The sequence below is a fragment of the Erpetoichthys calabaricus genome, chromosome 5, assembly GCF_900747795.2.
Source record: "Erpetoichthys calabaricus chromosome 5, fErpCal1.3, whole genome shotgun sequence".
Lineage (NCBI taxonomy): Eukaryota > Metazoa > Chordata > Cladistia > Polypteriformes > Polypteridae > Erpetoichthys > Erpetoichthys calabaricus.
Window position 1 is genome coordinate 134,593,340 of NC_041398.2, and position 27,413 is coordinate 134,620,752.

The 27,413-nt window shown below is 37.6% G+C and overlaps 1 protein-coding gene across 14 annotated transcripts in view; it reads left to right on the forward strand.

Moving 5' to 3' along the window:
- The window catches only part of slc7a2 (solute carrier family 7 member 2), a 277,877-nt gene that overhangs the window by 203,157 nt on the left and 47,307 nt on the right, over positions 1-27,413 (forward strand). For 13 of the 14 annotated variants that reach the window (XM_028802059.2, XM_028802061.2, XM_028802062.2 and 10 more), the window contains one exon: positions 16,593-16,984. In XM_028802059.2, coding sequence (XP_028657892.1) covers positions 16,609-16,984 — 376 coding nt within the window. In that variant the 5' untranslated portion in view covers positions 16,593-16,608. Of the gene's footprint in view, positions 1-16,411; positions 16,513-16,592; positions 16,985-27,413 lie in introns of those variants that run through there. The other variant, XM_028802073.2, reaches the window with a different exon arrangement.

A 27,413-nucleotide genomic window follows, 5' to 3' on the forward strand; every position in this document is an offset into this window, starting at 1 on the left:
GCAGTCATTTCTATTTGCTCTTACTTTGTATTTCTTGTATGTTGTCAGCTAACAAGGGGGGCATAATATCAATGTGGTCACACTGCTATCTCACATCTCCTATGTCCTGGGATTAGATCCTGGTCTGGGCACTTCTTTCTTTTCATATCTACAGGTGCCCCAGTTTTCCTCCCAGTTAACTCGCAGCTCTGTATTGGCCAGATTAGAGTGAGTGTGAATGTGGTATTTGGTAGACACATGGCCCATCCTGGACAGAGACCCACTGACTCCATGTAACCCTAAACTAGATATGTGAGTTAGCAGATAGATATATGTTAGCTGTCAATCTGTAGCCCCCCTTATCTTAGGTGTCTTGTACAATTTCAGTTTTTCGTTTTTTTTTTTTTCAGATATTTTAGAGGAGACAGAGCTTCCCTTGTAGTCTTAGAGCAGTCACCTCTGATCAAAATGGACTAAGGTCAAAACCTGGACTGTTATAAGTTGATTTCCAAGCAAAGTCCTGACTCCCTAAAAAGACTTACTGCTAGTTAAAAATACAAAAGATTTTAATTTGTATTCTAGAAGATTGAGTGCTGCTAATACCTGCTACCATCTTAAATAGCGGTCACCTGATGACATCATGTGCCATCTGCCTCACTGTAGCAGCAGGATAGCATAGCCAAATGCCATTCAGAAATACACAAAATCATACCACTCATGAGCCAAAACAAAATTCAAAATGGAGGTGCAAAATATAATTAAAATTACATTAACATGTAATTACAACCTCAAAATGAAAATGAAATTACAAAACAACTACAAGCCTGTAATTTACACATTAAAAACTCCAGAATGATAAAATATCCAGGCTTAGTTCTTGTTTTGATCCAGTGATGGCAGAGAAGGACTTGTCTCAAACATAAAATTGGATTAGGGAGTCCAGTAAATGGATGTAAAATAATTAAAAGTTCCAAATTTGCCCTTTGTAAGTTTGGATTTTGTTGCATAAGTGGGTCCTGCAATAGATGGGCCCCCTGTTCAGGGTGACTTCTGGCATACTTTTACAAAATATTTTACAGTTCCAAATAATTTTAGAAAGCCTGCATTTTATTTAAAATGTTGTGGGAGCCATCACAGATCACAATCTCACATACCCACACACTCACTCGTATCTGCTAACTTTAGGTCACTAATTGATCTAATGAATGTGACATGTGGGAGAAAGCATGAAAACCCACAAACACAGATTAAAAACTTACAGACTCTATACAAAATGTGACAGGATCAGAGATGAAATATATACAGTACATTCTGTTCAGTTCCACTACCACATGAATTTGGAAGATGCTATATAAAGTAAAAATATCTTGACCCTTCTTTTTAAGACAGCAAATGTATTTTTCCTATTGGCAATTGCCAACATATTGCATGTCTTTTGAAACCTGATCAGTTGCTGTTTTGCCAGCATTATTTTTATTATGAAGGTGCCTAGTAATAAACTGGTAAACATCCACAATCAGGATACAAAGACAAGTACAAGTGGGAGGGATGACCTTATTGTCTACTTGGAGGTCTGCTGTGACCTGTAAATCTGACTGTTGAAACAATATTACTTCAGTGAAGCCAGCTTAACAGCACAAGAGAAGGAAAAGAGTGGACTAAATGAATTAGACATGTGCAAGATTGCAGCATTTTATGTTTAAGTCTTGGCTGGCACCTTCTTCACGCAAATATTTCCAGATCTTGTTCTGCTACCAATTTAAGCGGATTTTATAGTTGTTAATGGTGTGTTTTTGGATCATCTGGATTTTGCTCCTGAAACCTGGACAATTCTGTATGTAACTGGGAGAAACTATAAGCAGATCCTGCTGTTAAGGTTGAGTGGTTACAACTGAAGGACTTGTCCTTGTTATGGACTGGACAAGACTGTTGCACTTGTGAAGGAACTGGGGTGTGGACCTTGTATATAATCAGTTTTACTTCTCTGAAGCTGTGATTTCAGGTATGTAAAAAAAATGTAGTTAATTGACCAAAGATTAACACCAAGAGTGGGTGGAAAATTCAGAATGGAGGTACACACACAATCTCCAATGTCTTGAATACTTTTAAGTATGCAGCAGTGTTATTGAACATTAATATTAATTGATTTGATTAATAAAATTAAACAATAATAATAAAATAACTTTTATATGTTGGTCAATAGAAACAATGTCTACACAGTATTTGCTTTGCACCCATCTCATTTTTCATGACATGATAGAACATCTACCCTTCCATTTTTTCAACCTGTTTAATTCAGTTCAAGGTTCAAGAGAAGGTGGAGCTGATCCCAGCAGCATTCAGCACAAGCCAAGACCCTAGATGAGTTCATTCATTTCAGAGTTAATTCAGAGTTGAAAAATTCAAATGACATGCATATCTTTCAGATGTGAAAGGAATAAAAATAGGCAGTCATAGGGAGATAAAGCATACTCCATATAGAAAACTATATACATTGAAAATAGATTTTGTGAGATTGTTGAGATCCTTTGAGACCCTCCCCAACTGTGCTGCACACCGCAAGGAAGTTCACGTATATCTGTTGAGGACTGCTTGTCCATAGCCAAGGCAACTACAGGTGTATGGCGCCACTGAGACAACTGTAAGTTTGCAACCTTGCCGTGAACGAGGCTGTCGCCTGATGGTTGAACAACATCCTAATTCGGCCACTGACCTGGCCCTGTTAGTGCTTGTTTGCTGTGTGTATTGAAGTGGTAGCTTCTGTTTGAATAAATACCCTGACTGTTCCTGTTTTAATGGGAATAAAGTTGGTTTTCTTGAAGCCTTTGGACTCAGTGACTTCTTTCGGTATACTTGAAAAAAAAAGTGGACTCTTTTTTATACTTACTTTTATACTTACTTTTTTTTACTATAATTGCTTTTGATAATGTTGGAGACCCTGTTGCATTTAATAGGTTTTTTGATGTGTGTAGTGGAAGATCTAGCGCTCTACTTTAAAAAATCTCCTGGTCAGACCATAGTGAATGACTAATAGGGGCTAGTCTAAGTAAACATAGAAAAATAGGGATGGGTAGGCTAACAGGGGCCCTCTTACCATGTTGAATACTACTGTTGCCAGAACTGAGTCTGACCATTGGTCATTACTACACTAAAATTTATGAAATAATGACAATATAATCTGGACAAAGCCACTAATATTCTCTTCTGTTATGTCTCTTTGGCACAAGCACTTTCTCATTAACAATATAATTCTAAGCTAAAACAGGCATAACCAGAGAAGACAACTGGATGGATGGATGGATGGATGGATGGATGGATGGATGGATGGATAGATAGATAGATAGATAGATAGATAGATAGATAGATAGATAGATAGATAGATAGATAGATAGATAGATAGATAGATAGATAGATAGATAGATAGATAGATAGATAGATAGATAGATAGATACTTTATACTCAAATATGCCGCTTTTTGCCAGGCCTCTCATTTCAGAACAGGGTGATTATCATTATGAAGAGAATGAAAATCCATGGAAAAATTTAATATGCATGGAATAATATTTTCAGTAGTCAGTGTATTTGAGATTCATAACGTCTAACAGAGAAGAAATAGAAATTTCCCAGTTATTGACCAGAATTATTTAGCTAGACCATGGCCTCAAAAATGTTGTCTGAAGGAAGACTGTTAACTGAGCCAGGTATGTTAGAAATGTATATGTATATCTCATGGATATGGATACTACCCATGTAAGAGCATTGAGAGTTTCTGGAGTTTTTCCCTGTCAACAGAAGTAAACAGAATTACCATACTGTAGAGCAATGGCAGACTGCTGGATTTGATGTATGGTGAATAGGCCTCCCAGCTGTAAGCAGGTTATATAGGGTAGGTTGCAATGTTGGTTGAGGGCATTTCCAGAAAACACATTTACGGTGTTAGAAGTTTTAACTGGGGCCATTGCTGTGAGTGACATGTCCACATCATATTGGAGTTTATATCTAAACAAACCATAAAAATATTTTATTGTTGTTAAACAGTGTTAATAGTTACGGCAAAGCCAATCTCAACTGACATGAACAAAAGAAACTAAGAGGTAAACTTCAATCATTGTGGAGCTGACCGAAACAAGTAAATTGGCATACACTCTGGATTATACTTAAAAGCAAATTCAATAAAATACAGTGAGAGCAAATACAATAATAGTGGGTTTTGTTTTTTAAGTATTACATACTTTTCCTGTGTCCTTATTACTGTGACTGCAGAAACATCATGCACTGAAAATATACATATTATCAATGTTATATATAAGCAGGCCACATATTTGTTTATAATATTTTCAGAACTCTTCAGCAAACTACAGACATTTGTCCACCTGGACTATTAAAATGCAGCTCCAGTCCTTGAATGCGTTCCATCCATTTTATCAAGCCATTTTTTTACACACCAGTCCACGCTTTGTCTAATTTGTGTTTGCAGAGAGTGAAAATGTGTCTTGGTATTAAGGTATACAGTTGCGTGCCGTTTTAGATGAGTCATTGTCTATTAAAAATGATAAATGAAGATAGGAAATTGTTAAATGAATAGTTTTATTTGGTGTGGTTTAGTTGTGTTGTGGAGCAAGAAAAAGCAGTTGGTCTAGCTGTCAATCCCATCACAGCATACCAAGACACAACACAGGAACTAAGCTTAGAATGTACAGAACATACCACACTCACACATGTTTGGTCTGTTTAGAGAGGACAGTTAGCCTAGCATGTGTGCTTTGGACATATGAGACCACATTGTTAGAACATGCAACCAGCAGGTAGAAGTGACTGGGCTGGGATCAAACTTGAATTACCCAGGGCTAGAGCTGTAGATCTGAATGGAGACTGTGCCTTCCAGCCTATAAAGACTAATAAAGTGATCAGGAGAAAAAGAGGTTACTGTCACATCAAAAAAATGCTGTTTACCAAAAGTCAATTCATTTTTAAGCACGTACGATTATTACCATTGATATGAAAAACTTCTGTATAGTATACATACCTTGATATATTTAAATTGAATGCACAGCAGTGTTCAATAAAAGAACTTGCTTTGCCAGAAGATTTGTATAGTAAAACCAATGGTTTGCTAAAGTTTCTATTATATGATTATCTTGTATAATGAGAATTGAGTGACCAGGATTTTCCCAAACAGATGTGTAATGTATTTAACCCAGAAGCATAAAAGTAGAGAAACAGATACACTATAATTATTATAAGTGCAGTAATAGAAGACTCCCGTGACCCAGTGTTAGGATATAGCGGGTTGGATAATGACTGATTGACTGACTGACTGACTGACTACAGTAATAGATACATTGTGATTATTGCCAGCATTGTCCAGCATGTGCTGCAAAAAGGCAGGTTTAAATTGTGTATAGCATAGAAAGCATTAGGTGAACGTTTTATCTAATGAGACACTGGCCTTTGCCCCAGCCATATAACTAATCAAAAATATATGAGTATTCAGCTTTTTTCTTTTGACTATTAGGAACAGCTGCGTGCAAAACACCAGTTTTGCTATAAAACAAATAAATTGGGAGCATGCATACCATAACAGCCTGGTTTATAATACATTAAGTTTTTGGATGGCTTTTCCTCTTTCAGCCTTTTCATTATTATGGGCAGATCTTTTGTTTCTTTTTCATAAACAGTGAATCCACTGGCTAGACTATAAGCCGCAATGGTTGCAGCATTATTTCCCATGTAATTATCAAAATCAGGCAAAACAGGAAAATGGCTTCAGCTTAGATATTGCAAGTTTATGTCCTTCTACCATATATAAAAAATATATATTGGAAAGACTTCATGAAGCAGTGAATTAAAAATCCTGGAGCTGAAGATCTGCCCTGACAATGTGGTAGTCAATTTAAAAGCTTATAACAGAAAAAAACAACACTTTCTGGTATAGGATGTTATATCAGATATATCATAAATCAAATTTTATCCTATGATCATTCAGACCAATATGCTGCCTTAAATTTGCTAAACTAAAGTGCAGCAAAAGTACCTAAATTTATTTTCTTTAAATATAAGTCATGAGAAACATCCCCATTATTTTTTTATGGTGTTATTTCGACAATCCTATACTTCTAGAGTGAGTTTCACTGGGCAATTTATTTTAAAGATGTTTTGTAAACAGTCACTTAGCATTGATGTGTTCTTAGAATCATTACATAAACACAGTGCTGGAAACACAACCCATGCATTTCATAGACACTTTTACATGGCGTCATGTAACGGGCACATTTAATGGCTTAACTCAATATTCCTGGAAGTCATTAACCAAGGTACACAATAAGTGGAAGATGCAGTGAGGTGTGAAAAAGGCTAAAGGACCAGAATATAAACTGAAAAGTTGTTGGTTTGGTTACTGGTGCCTTTTAATGTTAAAATATATAACAGATCTCTGTAAACTTGGTCTCTTTCTTATACAGTATCTGCAATATTCTGAGTATTCTTCACTGTGAAATGCTTTGATTACACTACTAAAAAAAAGACAAAGCAGCTAATTTAGCTGTGCAGAAAAGAGAGATGGAGTTCACTCCTGGACTGAAGGGTATTTCCTTTTTTGACAGACTAAGGCAACTGGATTTATTTTGTCTTTAACCAAAATGAATGGTGGAGATCTGATTGATGCCTTCAGAAATGTCAGACATATTGATAAAGTTGTTTTTTCACTTAAATCACAAATTACATACTTGGCCGCACTCTTCGAAATTGCTAAGGAGTGCATTTGTGGTCCCAAATCAGGTATCAATAAAGTTGATCTTTCCAGTTAAATATTGAATTATGATGTCAAAATTTAAGGACTACATTCACACAGTTGCCTGAAGTGGATATACAGTATGTAAGTGCTGGTACTCTCTGGATGAGATATATTAATTCAGTCTAAGAAGTTCAAGTGCCACAATATACGAGGGACTTTCAAAACGTTTCAGCACTTTTTTTAACTCTATATTTATTAAGAATTTCAAAAACAAATTACATCACTTTTCTACATAGTCACCTTAATTTGCAATGCAATTTTTCCCAGCATCATACCAACTTTTTAATGCCCAATTACTACTCCTCCCGCCTTCACCATTTCCAATGAAAATATGAAAGTGTGGAAACTTTTTGAATGTCCCTCATATTAACATTTGACTGAAGAATGGTGCGGGGGTCCTTTGGGGGTTTGGAGAGTCATTTATGAGCAAGATGCTTGATGCTTAGCAGTATACCCAATAACACTGCCAGTATATATCAAAGACTGATGGTACACAGCTGATTAAATTAGAGTGAGTAACAGGCCACTTCAGGTACTGCAGTCACAATAAACAAATGGTCACAGGAGTCGGAAACTATGTAGTAATGTAATGGAAACAATTTATGTACCATTTGAGCTCAACGGATGGAATGGCTGCCTGTATTTTGTAAAAATTACTACGCTGTTATAAGCTTTGACAAGTTGAGGCTGTGATAGTGGAAAAGAGAGATGCATGATGGGAGAGCTGACAGGTGACACAGTAGCTAGAATGCCTGAGTGATGAAATAATGGAGGGGCAGCCTGAGGCCATGGGCCAGTAGCTGAGGAAGTTAAAGAAAACAAAACATCAGAAGGTAGTGCAAAAGACATTGGGAGATGGGAACAAGGAGATTTGATGGTCATAACAAAACAAAAGGTACTGTGCATTTCAAGATTCTTTCAATCCTATCTTTTGTAAAAATTGACTATTTGTATGGAATAATGACAATAAAATTAAAAAAAATAAATAAAAAAGATTATTTCATGATACATTCTAGTTGAACTATTGCAATATGAGCAAATTGTCATCCTTTGGTTTCCTAGTAAATTATTTTTATCCCTTAACTACTTTTTTATTTTGTCTGTTGTCTGGGGTCCTATACCTTGTGATATGGTATCTTGACATTTCTGAATTCCATGTATGAAAAACCGACATATAGAAGTAAAGATGGATTTGAAAATGGATATAGATTTATTTCTTAAATGTTAATTACTTAAACTGATGTCTGGCAGACTGGTTAACATGATAGCACTATAGCTGCAGGTGCCTAAGTTCAATTCCTAGCTGGGCACTACCTATGAAAATGTTGCAAATTCTCCTCATAATCAGGTGGTGCAGCGGTAGCGCTGCTGCCTCACAGAAAGGAGACCTGGGTTCCCTTCCCAGGTCCTCCCTGCATGAAGTTTGCATGTTCTCCCTGTGTCTGCGTGGGTTTCCTCCCACAGTCCAAATACATGCAGGTTAGGTGCATTGACGATTCTAAATTGTCCCTGGTGTGTGCTTGGTGTGTGGGTGTGTGTGTCCTGCAGTGGGCTGGCGTGTGCCCGGGGATTTATTCCTGCCTTGCGCCCTGTGTTGGCTGGGATTGGCTCCAGCAGACCCCCGTGAGTGACCCTGTGTTACGATATAGCGGGTTGGAGAATGACTGACTGACTCCTCATAATATTCCTAAATAGATGCCTGTAAAATTAATGGATTATGCTAAATGAGTGTATAGGGAGATGTGATCAGTTCTTGCTTTGTGGCCTTCATCATACTTTTATTTTTTTGAACATTAATCATGTTATTGTCATCAGATGCTTTTATATAAGACAGAGGGTTTATAAGTAATCAACAAAATTTAGGAGTTGTTTACATCAACTTTCAAGGCTATGTTACCTTCCACTGTTGTTATAGTATACATACACTGATATGGTTATTTATACTATATATGCAAACTGTCATAAAATTAACGAGGCATCCAGCAGGCTTTAACAAATGTACAGATGGACCTTAGACTGCTTCCAGGAGTGTAATGATGTTTGCAGCAAAATTCTGTTTAATATTAATCAAAGATGTTGGGATGAGCTATGCCTTCCAATAATGGAAAAATTAAAATGAGAAATGGGTGGAGAGAACTTAATTTAAAATAAGAAACCACATTTAAATTGATAACATGGAATTTTCAAATTAGTTGTGATGACAGACACATTGTGTTATGTTTTCTTCATAATTGTTGACTAATTTCTATCATTAAGCACCCCCCTCTCATTTATCCAAGCAAACTTTGGAGACCTAAGATTAGGATATTAGTAGCCAAAAAGACCTGATATCTTTTCTTGTAATTTTGCTCTTATTTGAGGTGGGGGGGGACACAAATTTTATGTATCTGTAACTAAAAGCACTCACCCAGTTTGTTATTGTTGTTCTTCATTCTTTTTTAAAGTTTCTTTCTACATCTGTACTGTAGATACTACTTGTAGGAAAGATATTTATTTTCCTGTGATGTTTTTTAAACTTTATGATGCCAGAAGATAAACAGATGGATTCAGCTGATTAGTGACACAGCAATAGAAATAGATTAATGACAATATTTTCCATGTTTTATAGCCAAATGTGTAGCCACAAACACAAAACAATTTCAGGGGAAGCGGTACTGTCCACATTGTTACAGTGTTCTAGCTGAAGCAGCTTACAGTTTTAAACCAATCAACATCCCGGATTCGTCCACACCCCTCTCACATTATGAAACAGTAAATAACCATAAGGAGTGACGTATGAAGCAGTCATATCTGACCGGTCAAGCCCAGTCACAATCCATTTAGAGACGCATTCTATGAACATGCTGTACATATCAGTCTGACACCTGAGACAAGCATGCGCCATTCCCTCAGCTGCCAATTTTTGCAGATGTCATTCTGTTGCTCTTGTTATGCTGCTACTGTGTTTCTTTTAGTAGTGGGTGTTTGGGTTTTTTGTGTATTGTATCTCTTGTGGAAACTTTAGTGGTGTAGTGTATTTTTCTGTTATATCTTAAAAAGAATTGCACATAATCATGCAGGCCTAATCCATTGGTTTCATACATATTTAGTTGCCACTTTATTTACTACACCTACGTGCTAAACTAAAATAGCCTGCTCCACCAAAGAGCTAAGCATGTGACTATCCAATGACAGTTGCTTTTGCCTGAAGAGTCACTACGCTTGGACACAAAATAAAAAAAATGCTTTACGCACAGTAAGGTTTCTGAACTCTTTTGGGATTCTACCCAATGGGATGTCACGCAGAAGAGCGTCCCGAAGCAACCACAGGCTCTCAGTGCTGTAGCAGTTCGCTGTAAAAGCGAATCTGAAAAAATTGCAGACATGCTATAAGCGCCTGCCATTGATGAGTTATACAAGGAACATTATAAATGCTCAGGACACAGTATTACCTGACCATGACCCTGCCTGACTGCTGTGTCTGTGTATAGGAGAGTGGCAGATCCCGCTACAATAAATAACCGCGCTGTTCCTGTTTCAAGCTGAATAAAGCTGGTGTTGGTAAAGTACTGAGACTCAACTTCGTGTTTTGGGGTGCAAGACAGGGACTCACACGTTACATAATGCTATAGTAAACAGTATACGCTCGTACAGATGCTGACTATATGAGTGAGGCATGCCGACTGAGCCCGAGAATGGGAGACATTACCCACAATCCTGCAGCGAGAGAAAGAGAAAAACCATCAGCTCAGTTGTAATTACGTGACACTCAGCAGACATACGTACTACTCGTATTGCAAGACCTCGCTCGTTTATCAAGTTAAAATTTATTAAATATTTTACCTCATCTTGAAAAATACTTGCAGACCAAGTTACACGCAATCCAAGGTTTTACTGTAGTTACTTCCAGTTATCTCAAGTTGGTTTCATGATATTACAGTGACTTCAGTTTATTTCAGTAGCCTACACAGTTCACAGATCTCAATCCAATAAAGACACTTTATGTTGAGGTGGAGGGAGAGATCTGCATATACCAGAACTCCAGGGGAATGTTTCTAACACCTTGTTGAATCCAAGCATAAGCCCAATCAGGCTGTTCTCGGAACAGAAGAGATACCCTTCCTAGTGCTAGACAGATGTGCTGAATAAAGTGGTCACTGAGTTGGTTTTAAAAAGTTCTGTTATGTGTGATGTTACTTGTGAACGTAAATGGTCAGTAGAGCGAAACTTACGTAGCTTTACTGAGCCCATGCTTTGATGCCTTAATATTCAGTCTAAAATTTGAAATTAAGCAGTTATGAGCAGGTATATTGTGTCACGGATTCTAGTCTCAATTTGTTAGATCTGTTGTTAAACATATTTACGTATATCAAAAACCCATGAGCTTGTATCAGCAGATATTTTCATACTTTTAACAGTTCTAGTGGCTTCTCCAGGTACATTCAAACATGAAACCTGAGAACAAGTGCTCATGTGCAGTATTCTTTCTTCTCAGTCTTTATCTAATTGTACTTTTATTCAGTTTTGTTAATTGTGATACTTTTCTGTATTTTAAAGGATAACATTGGTATTATTCAAGATGACATTATTTCATCACAAACATGCTATACATGCATTTGCCATGCAAAATCTGCTTTCTAAAGTTAATTGCTTTCTATGAATTTAAAAAAATATCTTGCCCACAGTGGCACTTTACATTTTCAGTCTGTGAGTCATAGAGGAGGGTGGCACAGTGGTAGCGCTGCTGCCTCGCAGTTAGGAGACCCAGGTTCGCTTCCCGGGTCCTCCCTGCGTGGAGTTTGCATGTTCTCCCCGTGTCTGCGTGGGTTTCCTCCGGGCGCTCCGGTTTACTCCCCCAGTCCAAAGACATGCAGGTTAGGTGGATTGGCGATCCTAAATTGTGCTTGGTTTGTGTGTGTCCTGCAGTGGGTTGGCACCCTGCCTGGGATTGGTTCCTGCCTTGTGCCCTGTGTTGGCTGGGATTGGCTCCAGCAGACCCCTGTGACTCTGTGTTTGGATTCAGCGGGTTGGAAAATGGATGGATGGAGTCACAGAGGAACACCTTAAAAACGGATCAATGCTCAACAGCTGTCTTGGCTTGAAAAATGCAGATATTTGATACGTTTTTAAGCTTTTCCTCCGTGCCCCATGCACTCCATTGTAAAGTACCAGAGCGAACAAGATATTTTTTTAACTTATAGAAAACACTTTACCTTAAAACAATTTTGTATAGCAAATGCATATATACCATGTTTGTAAAGAAATAACATTGATTTGAAAAATTGGAACATTTCTGCAACATTAGTACTTTGTATATTATAGTATTACTTTGGGATTAATATTTTTTACCACTCAACCCTCACTGTTGGGTTCAAATTGTAGGCCAATCACTATTCATATGGAGTTTCCATTTTCTGTTTGAATGGATATGCCTATTCCTAGCTTTATTTCAATGTTTAGGTTGACTGGTAAGAATAAGAGTATGTGTGTTCTACAATGGTGACCAGGCCATGTCCATATGTTGTGCTAGATGCTTTCAAAATAGTGTGAAATTCCTTGCTTTATATACTAGGCCACAAAACCAGCTGCTAACTCAATTATTAATATTTTTACCCCATTTTTCTGTTTTAAAGTAATAGTGAGCATTAGCCTTTATTGACAGGACTGAGCACAAGTTGTGATTTTAGTTCATCATGGCACCTTTTATTGGCTAACTAGAAAGATTACAATATGCAAGCTTTCGAGGCAACTCAGGCCCCTTCTTCAGTGGCTAACACGGTACAACACCCTAGTACTAGTTCATCATGGGAAATGCTCACACACATTTCCACACCAAGGGCAGGTTAGAGTTTCCATTAAATGTAACTTGTATGTCTTTGGGATATAGGAGGAAAACAAGATCGAAATAGGAACAAAGTGCCAGGTATACCTAGTCGGTAACTGGGCCAGGAATCAAACCACTGTACCACTCTTTGAATCAAATATAAGTAATATGACATATTTAGTGCAAGACAATGACGCTGAATTTAGTGATGCTGCTTCATGAGACTGGGTTAAAGTCCAAGATGGCTAATGTCACGGAGTTTTCACATTTTCCATGTATGTGCTTGCACTTTTCTTTGCATTGCACATTCCAAGGACATACAGATTTTATTTTTGTAATACTACATATAGTGCTATATGAATGCATGTGTAAAAACAACAAAAAAGTAACGGTTTGCTTTGTAAACACTGCCTACCAAAACAATGTTGCATCTTGAGTGTGTAAGAGGTTCCTTCTCAAATTCTTTACCATATGTTGATTCTGAAAGTCTATTTTTCTGTAAGCCGCTAGCTCAGAAACACCATCTTGTGACAAAGGAATTCTCATATCCTGGAAAAATACTATGGGACTGTTCTTTCAGCTTTTTGGTTTGAATTCTAAGAAATACCTAACTAATTCAATTGGAGAACTCATGTTGACCAGACTAAAGATCAAAACGACAGATGAGCCTCAGGAAATATATGGTAAAGGATCAGTAACAAACGGTCAAAACAAATACATTGTACAATGTGAAAATTTAAAAAATGAAAGATATGGAAAGAAGGAAACAATTATCATATGCTATGGAATCCAACTTCATTTATTTAGTCTGGATGTTGGCCAGGCTCATACTGTCTTACTACTCACTATCATAACACCAATGTGCATAATTGTTTTTTCCACATTTTTAAAATGGGGGGTTATAATGTTTTGAAAAGATTGGTATCAATTGTTTTTCATTCTGCTTTAAAAAAACTCAATTTAACCAATTCTATATTATCTGAACTTCCATCTTATGGTAGCATCTGTATTATACAGTATATATACACATACATACACACACATGAACACACACACACACTCTCTCTCAGGTCTTTGTGACATGCTGTAAACATTACGTTGAGATTCTGATCCATGTTGATATGATTGCATCACATAATTTCTGCAGGTTTGTCAGCTGCACGTTTATTATGAGAATCTCTACCACATCCCAAAAGTGTTCTATTTGATTCAGATCCGGTGTCACGGAAGGCGCTGATTTAATTACCATGTTCATGAAACCAGTTTGAGATGATTTTTGATTTGTGACATGGTGCATGCTGGAAGTAGCCAGTATTAGATGGGTAGATTGTGGCCATGAAGGGATGTACATGGTCAGCAACAAAACTGAAACAGGCCACGACATTTAAACAGTGATTGATTGCTATTAATGGCCTTAAAGTGTGCTAAGAAAACATTCCCTGATCCATTACATTACCAGCAGCAGTAGTCTGGTCTGTTGACACAATGCGTGCTGGTTGCATGGATTCATGCTACTGGCACCAAATTCTGACCCTACCATATGTCTTGCCTCAGCAGAAATAAAGATTCATCAGACCAGGCTGTTTTTTACAGTCTTCAACTATCCATATTTGGTCAGCGTATGCCCACTGCAGCCTCAGCTTTCTGTTCTTGGCTGACAGGAGTTGAACCTAATGCACCCTTTTGCTTTTGTAGCCCATCCACTAGAAGGTTTGATGTGTTGTGCATTTTGATATGCTTTTCTGCTCAACACAGTTGAACGTAGTGGTTATCTGAGTTTCCATAGCCTTTCTATCAACTCAAACCAGCCTGGTTATTCTCCCCTGACCTCTCCTATCAACAAGGTGTTTGTCCGTAGAATGTCCACTCAGTGGATGTTTTCTTTTTTTGCACCTTAATGAGTAAACTGAAAGACTGTAGTGTGTGAAAATCCAGGGAGATCAGCAGTTACAGAAATATTCATATTGACCTGTCTGGCATCATCAATCATGTCATGGTTGAAATCACTGAGATCACATTTTTTCCCCATTCTGGTGTTTATTGTGAACATATAACTGAAAATTCTGACCTGTATCTGCAGGAGTTCAGGCATTGGCACTTCTTGCCATATCATTACCTGATTAGATAATTGCATGTGTAAGCAGGTACATGGGTATTCTAATAATTTGGTCAGTTACTATACAGTGATCCCTCCTCGATCGTGGGGGTTGCGTTCCAGAACCCCCGTGAAAGGTGAAAATCTGCGAAGTAAAAACCATATGTTTACATGGTTATTTTTATATATTTTGTGCCCTAATAAACTCTCCCACACTCTTATAAACCTTTCCTGCACAGTTATACAGCATAAACCGCCTTACTACGTCCACTTACAACTTGTTTCGTGCCCTGGTTAAAGGACACTGCGGCCGTAGATCTTATATTCTTTTCATCCTTCTTAATATAACGAACCATGGACTCATTGATGCCGTAATGGTGTCCTACAGCGGCATAGCTGTTCCCTTCCTTCAACATATCCAAAACTTTTACCTTTTCGGCAATTGGTAGCATTTTCCGTTGGCACTTGGGCACGGCCCCAGAAGCAATAGCAGGAGCAGATCGTTTTGAAGACATAACGAAGGGTTTGACTACGCACAAAGATAAACACAAAAGAGCACAAAAGTTAAGTCTTTACACAATGAAACACGTTGATGCTGAATGAGCGAGACGAGATGTTGTCTAATACAAAGCGGAATTGAATGCTGCTGTCCGTCGCTGAGCCAGTCAGCACCCAGGAACTTAACCGCGTGCTCTGATTGGGTTGTATGAAATCAACTGAGTAAACCAACTGAGGAAACATGTACCAGAAATAAAAAGACCCATTGTCCGCAGAAATCCGCGAACCAGCGAAAAATCCACGATATATATTTAGATATGCTTACATATAAAATCCGCGATAGAGTGAAGCCGCGAAAGTCGAAGAGCGATATAGCGAGGGATTACTGTATATGTACTGTATATATGGGTTAAATACAACCATTTGCTAATATACCTGTTCTATAGACATGTTGCTAGATTGTTTCCTTAATAATTGCTTTCATAGACTTGCCTACCCATCCTAAAGACGTGCAGCTTACATTATTTGCTGTAACTCCATTTGTTAGTTTGAACAAGTGTGTTGTGTATGTGATTTTGTCCTGCATTTGACTGGCAATCTATATAGGGTTGATTCCTACCAAACCACCCAGTGCTATCAGAGATCTAGATTCACGCAACTCTATAACGGAAAAGTAGTTTTAAAATAATGGATGAATGTTTACCAGTTTAAGTAGACGTTTTATATTACCATTGTCGTGTTGAAAGTTGATAACATTTATTTTAAAAGTATTCTTTTATGAGTGATAATACTTTTGAAGATATCTGATGGGGGTGGGGGCACACAGAACATATTTAGTTTTACTGAGCTTGCTTTGGTGTATTTATATTGAGTTAAGAAATAAATCTGATATGAGTTGGCTGTAATAATGACACTACTCCACTCTGGAAAGGGCAATCAGGAATGTTCATTTAGGTCAGCTCAGGCTAAGATGCTTGTTTTACCATCCATCAGGAGGCCTTGGGTGTGATAGATTGTAGATTTGAATGCCAGCAGGGAGCAAAGTATGGTGGGTGTGGTGAAACTGTGTTACAATAAAAGGATGCTCCAAAGGCTCAGAGCCAGACCCAGAAATCCTAAATGCTTTGAACTGCTCAGGCAAAAGAATGTTAGAAATGAGAACTAATCTTTCTTGAGATGTTTCCTGCCAAAGTAAATACAATTCTGGCTCCCCGGTGTGGCTTTATGTATATAATTGTCTCCTCATCTCGGTGTTTAGGTTACATACTGTTTCATTGTATCCAGGCAAGGAGGAAAATGCACAATAAGCTGACTCTTTAACTTGATAAACTAAGCCTAGAAAAGGTACTTTCTATACATTTTAGAAGCTATGCCAGTGAAAGTGAAATACAATAATAACGGAATATTTCTTTTTCCCCCCTCAGATTATTAAGCTGCAAGATGTTACGTCGTAGGAGTATATTATCCTTTGCAAAATGCCTCATAAGGCGGAAGAAGGTGAATATGGATAACTTGGAGGACACCAAATTGTGCCGCTGTCTGACCACCATTGATCTAATTGCCCTGGGAGTGGGCAGTACCCTGGGGGCAGGAGTGTATGTGCTGGCTGGAGAGGTGGCAAAAGGAAATTCAGGCCCCAGTATAGTGGTATCTTTCCTGATTGCAGCCCTGGCATCTGTCATGGCAGGACTTTGTTACGCTGAATTTGGAGCTCGGGTGCCAAAGACTGGCTCAGCATACCTCTACAGTTATGTAACAGTGGGTGAATTGTGGGCTTTTATCACAGGATGGAACTTGATCCTTTCGTACGTGATAGGTAAGTGCACTTTAAAAACTGTTGACAGTTTTTATGCTGTGATATGAAAGAATGCAGTGTCATGTGAACCCAAGCAGCTCTAGGCAGTCTTATAGTGCAAAGTTTTATAACAAGTGCTTTTTTGTAAACAGATTCTATGTTTTGCTTGTTAGATTGTTAAATTTGCATGGATGCCATTCTTTTACATTTATTTCCATATTTTAAATTAATAAAACCGTCCATCCGTTTTCTAAATGTCTTGTACTGGTCAAAGTCATTAAAAGACAGGGAGAAACAGGAAGCTAAACAAGCAGAAACAGGACCTAGGCAGGCAACCACAAGGCGACTGTAAAAATAAAGCATGATAAAATCTAAGATATGTGTAGAATATGTTAATTTAAACTAATTAATCATTAATTAAGAACAGTGGTTTGGTGAAGTTTCAGGTCTGAACTTGCCTATTCCTGATTCAAGGACTGATTGCACATACAAGAAGAAAAATGCACAAGGAAGATTAGTTTCATTTTATGTATATAGCGATGGACAAAAGTAGGTTTACAGTAGTGAGTATGTGAAATACAGAGTTTATTCTTGAATTATTTATTTGTACATTGTCTTCTTCTTTTTCTTATTATAAAGGTGTGCTTGAGTGTAGCAATCATAACCTGCTTATCATTTTCCATACAAACAACTGTAAACCTACTTTTGCCCACCCCTGTAAAATTAATAAAGCTATGATGTTAAAAAAAGCAATTGGAATAATCATGATATGCATGTTTTTTTCTATATGAACAACTGTAAACCTACTTTTGCCCACCCCTGTTACAAGAATAAACACTGTGTTTGGCACACACATCTGAAAGCCTACTTTTGCGCACACCACTGTATAGCTGATTGTCCTTCTAATGCTTATACAGTATATATACTATATGTATTTCATAGTGATGCTCTTTGGTCCACTGTATCACTGGAGCAATACAGTTATATACAAATAAAAAGCTGCTTCTTGAGATTCTTTTAATAGCCGATATAATTTTATCCCCAAACTAAAATAAAGCTAAAATATTTATTGTGTCAGTTATTCAAATATGCATCTTCCCACATAAAAGGTAGGGAAAAATCCAGAAATTAATCAAAGTAAAGGATTATCATAGTGCAAAATTCAAGTAAGGTGTGGTTTCATGAATCAGTGTGTTTTTTCTGTTATTTCTGTATTAGTTGTTGATATTTTTACAATGAGAGTAATTAACTGATTTCTTTAAATCATTTAGGATTGTTTAGTATGTGAACATTATTACAATCCAGATCTAATTATGCAACTGTTCGACAGACAACTGTCTCCCCGCCATTTTGGAATGCAGGGCAGGTGCTGCCATCTATCGGCAACAGAAAGAATTTTAAGTGAAATCTCTATGTGCAGGGCAGATGCAGTGAATTCTCTATGCAATAAACTTAATAAGTTATAGTGTAATGAAAATTGCATAATCAGATCTGGACCACCCTATACATATTTAGTGACAGGTTCTCCCTTTCACTGTTTCTATTCCATCTTTTTGGTCTCTCAGCTTTTTGTTGTTTCATGCTACAGTCCTGGAAGGTTCATTCTACTAATGCTCACAATCACAGATAAACTGCTAAATTGTTCTCTTTACAGTGACATACCAGTAGTTTCAGTTAAGCAGCTTTTTGTGTAATCTAGAGCAGCACTGAAAATTAAGCCAAAATGCTTTTGAGATGAAAACCTGGGAAAACCATCTGGAGCAACTGGAGTTATGGCGTTCAGGTGGAAACAACAACAACAACTTCAATATTTATATATCATATATAAACATCTACGCGTGGAAGTGTGTGTCTGAAAGTGAGAGGTGGAGTCGGGCCAAGGGCGCCAATTCTGAGGATATGCAAGCAAGGCCAACATGTTGGCAAAATGAAACATCCGAAGAGAGAGCCACTTGCTTATTCGCTATTACAGAAGCGTGTCTAGCACATCAGCAAAACCGTATCCCTTTTACTTTTCAACCCGCTGCTAATACACAAGCGAGGCGAGCACATCAACAAAACGAAACCTCCGTAGAAAGACAGTTGCTTAGCCACTAACGCACAAACGATGCAAGCATGTCAGCAAAATGAATCCTCCTTGGAGAGAGATGCCCAGAGTAGTTTCTTTCAATTACCTGACATCTCTATATTTCAATTTTTTTTTTCTGACAATTTCAATAGTTTCTAGGACCCCATGCTTTTTACAGCATGGGCTTACACAGCTAGTATATATATATAATATATCTGGATAAGATATAGGGACATCATAGCGTTTAGCTAACCAAACTTACTTAATGGACTGAATGGTCTTCTTAAGTTTGTCAAATTTCCTATAATTCAAGTCTGTGTGGTATTTACATATTCCCATGTCTGTGTGGGTTTTCCTCCCACACTTCAAATGCATGCTGTTTATATTGATCAGTCATTCTAAACTGGCACAAGATAACTGAGTGAGGGTCTGTCTCCTATCCAGGGATGATTAAGAGATGACAGTCAGCAATATTTTCAAAAGTAGCTGCCAAGGAATGTTAATTACCAGCCACATATTGCATGTATCCTAAATGAAAAATAGAACTTTGAAATTAAAAAAAGTATTAGAAAACAAAAAACACAGTGCTTCTTAAAGAGAGAAGCATACTCTAATCAAATAAGTACAATTAAAAGTAATTGACTCTGACCTGTTGAATTCAGCAGATTTGAATTAGTGGTCATAATCTGCTCTTACATAAAAAAAGGTACATTTGTAGTGGAGACATCAAATCAAAATGCAAAGAATAGCACCTATTAAAGACACAGTGACAAGCGCTCTAACTAAACTACAAAAAATAAAAAATCTAAACGGCATATTCAAGCAATAGCTGGCTTCACCCCCGACTGCTATTTTGGGCACCTGCCCACTTTAATAAATCACTAATAGGTTTAAACATCACGCCATTGTAAAACAATAATAAAAAAAAAATGCATCTGCTTTAAAAAAAGTTGAAGCACAAAAACAAAACATGTTGTAAAAATGGACAATTAAGTAATTAACAAAATACACAAGTACATACAAATTAAGTACATAATAAATTAGTTATATGAATCTCAAACCGTCATAGTCTCCAAAGAGGTCACCATCTGAACAACTGACCAAGGTTCATGATCATTGTTCCCAAAATGGCCACAAAGACAATGTGACCACAGAGGCATGTTACATTTCTACTACGTGACTTGACTACACCTGCTGTACAGTGTGGAAAAGAAGACCAACATGCATTTCCATTACACATTTTCATACAAAGGATGCAGCTCAAAGTGCTTTACAAGACGTCAAAGAAATAGTTACAAGGTAAGGAAAAACAAATTTTAGCTCAAGGTTTGAATCACATACTTCAGGACATCAGTGGAAATTAAGGGGAAGTGCATTTAAGACTGAACCTACAAAGCAATTCTTTATACAAAGAGCTGTGGGGCTCTGGAATAAGCTACTGAGCCATGTATTTGAAACAGAAACCTTGACAACCTTTAAGAAATTTCTAGATGAATTATTGGGACAACTTATCTATTAGCTAAACAAACAGACTTGATGTATTGAACGGTCTCCTCTCCTTTGTCAAATTTCTTATGTTCTAAATTAAAATTACAAAAAGTGAAGTAATGTCACAATATTAGGGAATGTCCAGGAAACAAAATATAATAAATAACCAAAAAATGCCCCAAACATCACAAAAAAATGTCATAACATGGTTGAACAAAATGACATGTACATACAGTGCATCCGGAAAGTATTCACAGCGCATCACTTTTTCCACATTTTGTTATGTTACACCCTTATTCCAAAATGGATTAAATTCATTTTTTTCCTGAGAATTCTACACACAACACCCCATAATGACAATGTGAAAAAAGTTTACTTGAGGTTTTTGCAAATTTATTAAAAATAAAAAAAAACTGAGAAATCACATGTACTTAAGTATTCACAGCCTTTGCTCAATACTATGTCGATGCACCTTTGGCAGCAATTACAGCCTCAAGTCTTTTTGAATATGATGCCACAAGCTTGGCACACCTATCCTTGGCCAGTTTTGCCCATTCCTCTTTGCAGCACCTCTCAAGCCTCATCAGGTTGGATGGGAAGCGTCGGTGCACAGCCATTTTAAGATCTCTCCAGAGATGTTCAATCGGATTCAAGTCTGGGCTCTGGCTGGGCCACTCAAGGACATTCACAGAGTTGTCCTGAAGCCACTCCTTTGATATCTTGGCTGTGTGCTTAGGGTCGTTGTCCTGCTGAAAGATGAACCGTCACCCCAGTCTGAGGTCAAGAGCGCCATGGAGCATGTTTTCATCCAGGATGTCTCTGTACATTGCTGCAGTCATCTTTCCCTTTATACTGACTAGTGTCCCAGTCCCTGCCGCTGAAAAACATCCCCACAGCATGATGCTGCCACCACCATGCTTCACTGTAGGGATGGTATTGGCCTGGTGATGAGCGGTGCCTGGTTTCCTCCAAATGTGATGCCTGGCATTCATACCAAACAATTCAATCTTTGTCTCATCAGACCAGAGAATTTTCTTTCTCATGGTCTCAGAGTCCTTCAGGTGCCTTTTGGCAAACTCCAGGTGGGCTGCCATGTGCCTTTTACTAAGGAGTGGCTTCTGTCTGGCCACTCTACCATACAGGCCTGATTGGTGGATTGCTGAAGAGATGGTTGTCATTCTGTAAGGTTCTCCTCTCTCCACAGTTGACCTCTTGAGCTCTGACAGAGTGACCATCGGATTCTTGGTCACCTCCCTGACTAAGGCCCTTCTCCCCCAATCGCTCAGTTTAGATGGCCGGCCAACTCTAGGAAGAGTCCTGGTGGTTTCGAACTTCTTCCACTTACGGATGACGGAGGCCACTGTGCTCATTGGGACCTTCAAAGCAGCAAAAATGTTTCTGTAACCTTCCCCAGATTTGTGCTTCGAGACAATCCTGTCTCGGAGGTCTACAGACAATTCCTTTGACTTCATGCTTGGTTTGTGCTCTGACATGAACTGTCAACTGTGGGACGTTATATAGATAGGTGTGTGCCTTTCCAAATCATGTCCAATCAATTGAATTTACCACAGGTGGACTCCAGTTAAGCTGCAGAAACATCTCAAGGATGATCAGGGGAAACAGGATGCACCTGAGCTCAATTTTGAGCTTCATGGTAAAGGCTGTGAATACTTATGTACAGTACATGTGCTTTCTCAGTTTTTTTATTTTTAATAAATTTGCAAAAATCTCAAGTAAACTTTTTTCATGTTGTCATTATGGGGTGTTGTGTGTAGAATTCTGAGGAAAAAAATGAATGTAATCCATTTTGGAATAAGGCTGTAACATAACAAAATGTGGAAAAAGTGATGCGCTGTGAATACTTTCCGGATGCACTGCTGTATACTGTAAATATTAATAACAGAGGTGCACCTCACCTAATGGACCTTGGTGAGAACATGAGATCCTTTCAGCAAATGGGAACACGTTTGGCAAAGAATTAACAGGTAATTAGATAGATAGATAGATAGATAGATAGATAGATAGATAGATAGATAGATAGATAGATAGATAGATAGATAGATAGATAGATAGATAGATAGATAGATAGATACTTTATTAATCCCAAGGGGAAATTCACATACTCCAGCTTAATTAATATAATTAATAGTGCTTAAGTACAATAAGTACTAATAGTACATGCTGTAGTGAGACCAGCTATGTTATATGGGCTGGAGACGGTGGCACTGACCAGAAAGCAGGAGACAGAGCTGGAGGTGGCAGAGTTAAAGATGCTAAGATTTGCAATGGGTGTGATGAGGTTGGATAGGATTAGAAATGAGTACATTAGAGGGTCAGCTCACGTTGGACATTTGGGAGATAAAAGTCAGAGAGGCGAGATTGCGTTGGTTTGGACATGTGCAGAGGAGAGATACTGGGTATATTGGGAGAAGGATGTTAAAGATAGAGCTGCTAGGCAAGAAGAAAAGAGGAAGGCCCAAGAGAAGGTTTATGGATGTGGTGAGAGAGGACATGCAGGTGGTGGGTTTGACAGAGCAATATGCAGAGGACAGAAAGCTATGGAAGAAGATGATCCGCTGTGGCAACCCCTAACGGGAGCAGCTGAAAGAAGAAGTATATACTGTAGTTCAGTTAGGCAGTGTTTTGGATGAAAGGGTTAGTTAAATTGTATAGAAGTCTTGCATGTTCTTGGACATACCCATCATCATGTATGCTTAATTGCATTGTTTATTATATCAAATATTTATCATTTATTATATCACTATAGTCACTTGAAGCCATTTTGCTTTTAAACAGGATACCCGCTTTAGTCAAATAGTCTTGCGTACCCTTTAGGTGCCTTTTTATTAATATAAGTATTGGGTTTTTCTTGCAATTTTCAGATATGCTTTGCTTGATATAATTTTTTGTGATTTTGACTTTTGTATCCATATTTTAACTTCTTTAAATGCTCCTTGTGTTTACTTTTCGTAATTAGTTTCAATTCTATTTTGACTATTTCTCCTTATTCTCCTCCTGTAGATTAATAATGTCGCTACTTGCTCTTGCCATCTCCATGCTTATGATTGGTTTCACTCTCAAAGAGTGGAGTTATGTATGAGAGCTAAAAATGAGGCTGTAGTCAGCACAGCACAACTTGTTCATTCAGTCATAACCCTCACTTTCATAATCTTTAGACAATCCCAGCTGGAGTCATGAACAGCTACAGCACACATGTAGTGTGACTCAGTCATAGTTCTATACAATGTGCTATGACAAAATCAGACTGGTTTGATTTTATTCACGCACAAATGTTAGCACTTTTCCTGCATTAAATCAATATGACTTCTAAAACACTTTGTATGAAACCCTACGTCATTTTCAGAAAACAATGCCATTTTTTTAGTAAACAGAGTTGTTGCTATTGCAGACGTGCTAACAGCATTGTATTAATCTATACAAGGTAATCATGGTCTTCACATCGTCTACAACTCTGAGATGTGCAGTGTAATTTTCAACACTACAGTGTACTGGGCTGTTTAAAGTTTTATTTTGTTTTCAAAAGCCAGAACATTGCAGTGACATGCTACTCAATCAAATGTATAGTAGTATACAACAGATCGAACCATTTACTTTAAAATTAGTGTAAAGGATAAATAAAAACAAGACAAATGAAAACAAAATTCACCCCCACCCAAGAGAAACAGATAAAGGAGAGACACAAGCAAAAAAAAATCTAACTTTTTAAAATACTAGGGTGCTCTGCCCCCTGCTCATTTTGCTCGCCAACCCCTGAGCGGGCGCTATGCACTAGCCATTTTGCTGATCAGCCGCTCACGTATGAGGAAGCGGATGTACAATTTAAACAAATTGTTATTTTCATGGGAATTGTTACATATGCATAATAGAACTAACTATTTTACATTACAGCGAAAAATTAACCATAGTAAAAAATAGTAAAACATAATAAATTGACAGAAAATTACGTTTCGTTTTTTACTTTTACTGTAAAACTTCAATAAAAACAATTTTTTGAATGAACTTTTCATCAGTATGGCATTGAATTTTGATTCCGTGTTTGTACTTGCATCATGACAACGAAACATATAACTGCCCGTGATTGAATATCATTTCTTTCTCTCTAATAAATAAACCGACTTTTTTGAACGTTTGTCTCTGTGATTTGTTAATTGTCATAGTAAAAGCTATTCTAACGGGAAACTGTAAATGTTTTAATACGAATGGCATATCAAGATCTCCCTTGGTGTCTAATGTCATACGTGGAAGATATACTACATTACCTTTCTTGTTGCCTGTTAAAATTTTACATGTCAGAATTGTTCAACCAAGTTTGAAAACAACTAATCTTGTCGTATTGCATAGCCCATCACTCAGACATAAATTACACAATAACATTACGATACATTCTTCTTTCAGCAGTAATTCGGTCGCTGTAAGGCGGGACGGTCTTAAAAGTTGTAGATATTCTACGGGATATTGTAAGTTGATGTTTTCATCTTCCACAACATCACCACCAACTGTTTCAGCAGAGTATATTGATATGCATTTAACCAATTTGCCATGTAAGCGATCAACAATTTTCGTGTTAATTCGTTTGACTTCATCATTTCTCTGTGCTAGGATTACACGTGTACTCATTTCTTCTGCTGATAACCCTTCGGCAATGAAATTCTTCAATAAGATTTGGACATAATATGTCTACTTTTATTGGAAACTTAAAGTGAGGAAAATGTAAAAATTTATCAGAGCTTAGAGCACAGGAACTGTGTCTGACTAAAGCATTCACATGAATGAGAGGTGAGGGGACCATGGGTGTGGCTGAAAGTGGTTGAGAGGAGGGCAGGACTTGAAAAAATCTCATGGGAAAAGTCTCATCTTGCGGGACTTGAAAAGATCTCTTGGCAATAGTCTCGTCTCAAGATTTTCTTTTATAATAGAGAGATGATGAAATGATTAATAACATGTTTATTCTAAAATAATAAAAAATTATTAAAAATGTTTTGGACATATAGTATAAGAGAAAAATGTTTTTTCTACTCTGAGATAATATAGAACATTGCTTACCCACTGAGTTGTAGAAGGTACAGTAGGTTAGGATACTTCCATTTGAGCAAAATAAATCTGCATGCTAGTAGTATGGTATGCCCATGTGCTTTAATACCATTCATTAGGACACCAAATATTGCTGTTAACGGATTAGGAGTGACTAGCTGTGCTACCCACCCAAGACAGGCTGAAATCCAAGTAATCAATGTAGACCTCAGCATACTCAATATTAATGTTTGCAATGCTATCTATTAGAATGCATTTTTGTAGCATGTAGTAAGAAAATGTATTGCATTTTTCATTCCAACAGATGGCACATCAGAACCAAATTTGGAATGTAATTGTTCATAAGATGCAAATACAATGATTATATGAACATCTTTAATTATCTTAATCTTTAACATTTTCTGTAAGTTAAATACTGAATAGGTTTCTTCTCCATTTATTAATGACTTGCTCTGTAAGATGAGGCCTGCTACTTGTGTACTGGACGCAATCTCCATCATGCTTTTCAAATCCTACCTTCATGCCGTAATCCCGGCCATTATGACAATAGTAAACATGACCCTCTGTGCCAGCTACTTTGAAAATCAGTTCTGTGACCTGTAACCCCTTGCTAACAATCTGAACAATTTTACGCCATTCTCTCACTTAACTTTTCTGTCTAGAGTTCTTGAGCATGTTATGGCCTCCTATCACCAGTTATTTAACTTGTAATAAGCTGATGGGGTCCTTTCATCTGGTTTCAGAGCACAGCATGATTGTGAAGCTGTTCAGTTTCCCGTAAGTAATAATTTGCTTGTGGCAGTAGACTCGCATATTAATTCTGTTAGGCCTTAGTGCAGCATTTGATTCAGTCAGATATGATATTCTACTGTCCAGAATGAAGAACATTCTGGGTATCTTTGGCACTGCTCTCAAGTAGTTTCAATCATATCTCACTGATAGGCAAGAGTTTGTTTAGTTAGTCTTGACAACAGCAGGCCCAACTCAGAACCAGACACACAAGTATCTCCAAAAGACTCTGTCTTTGGCTCTCTGCTCTTCTCTATCTGCAAGCTTCACCTTTGCCATATCATTTCGTGGCTTTGGACTCAGTTATCATTTTAATGCAGATGATGCTCATATTTATTTCAGTGTTAAAACTGAAAGTTGTTCAGAGCTTTGTCAGCTCACAACTTGCCTCGGTGAAATTAAAATCTGGGTGAATGTAACTGTTTAAAATGAAACAGTAACAAAACCAAAGTCATGCTAATTCATGCTAAACCTCAACTTAAGAACATGAGTTCCTTCTCAACCACCCTTGGTGATGATGTCATCAGACCTTCTTCTGGTGAGAATCTTGGCATCTTTTTGATTTCTCCCATTCAACATTCATCACATAAAAACATTCATACTACCACCTCCATAACATATCCAGTGTGTGCTAATTTCTCTCCTTTTCAAATGCTAGCAAACCTGTCCATAATTTTATTACATCCTGCATTGACTAATGTAACTCATTACTGGCAGATACTCCAGTTGTTTCAGAACTCTGCTGTTAGAGTCCTTACAAAGATTGGCAGCAGCAAGCACATAACAGCCTCCTGTTCTGCCTTTACTGGCTCCCTGTGTCTTACAGTATTGAGCATCAAAATCTTTTAATAACCTATAAATCTGTATATAGCCTTGCACCAGACTACAGCAATAAACTCCTCCATCACTATGCTCCTGTTTGCGCACTAAGGTCTACTAATTCTGGCAATATTGTTGTACCCCAAACTAACCTGTGCTGTGTGTTTGACTGAGCCTTCAGCTCTGTAGCGCTCAGACCAATAAATGATCTCCATAAATTCATGAGTTAGATGA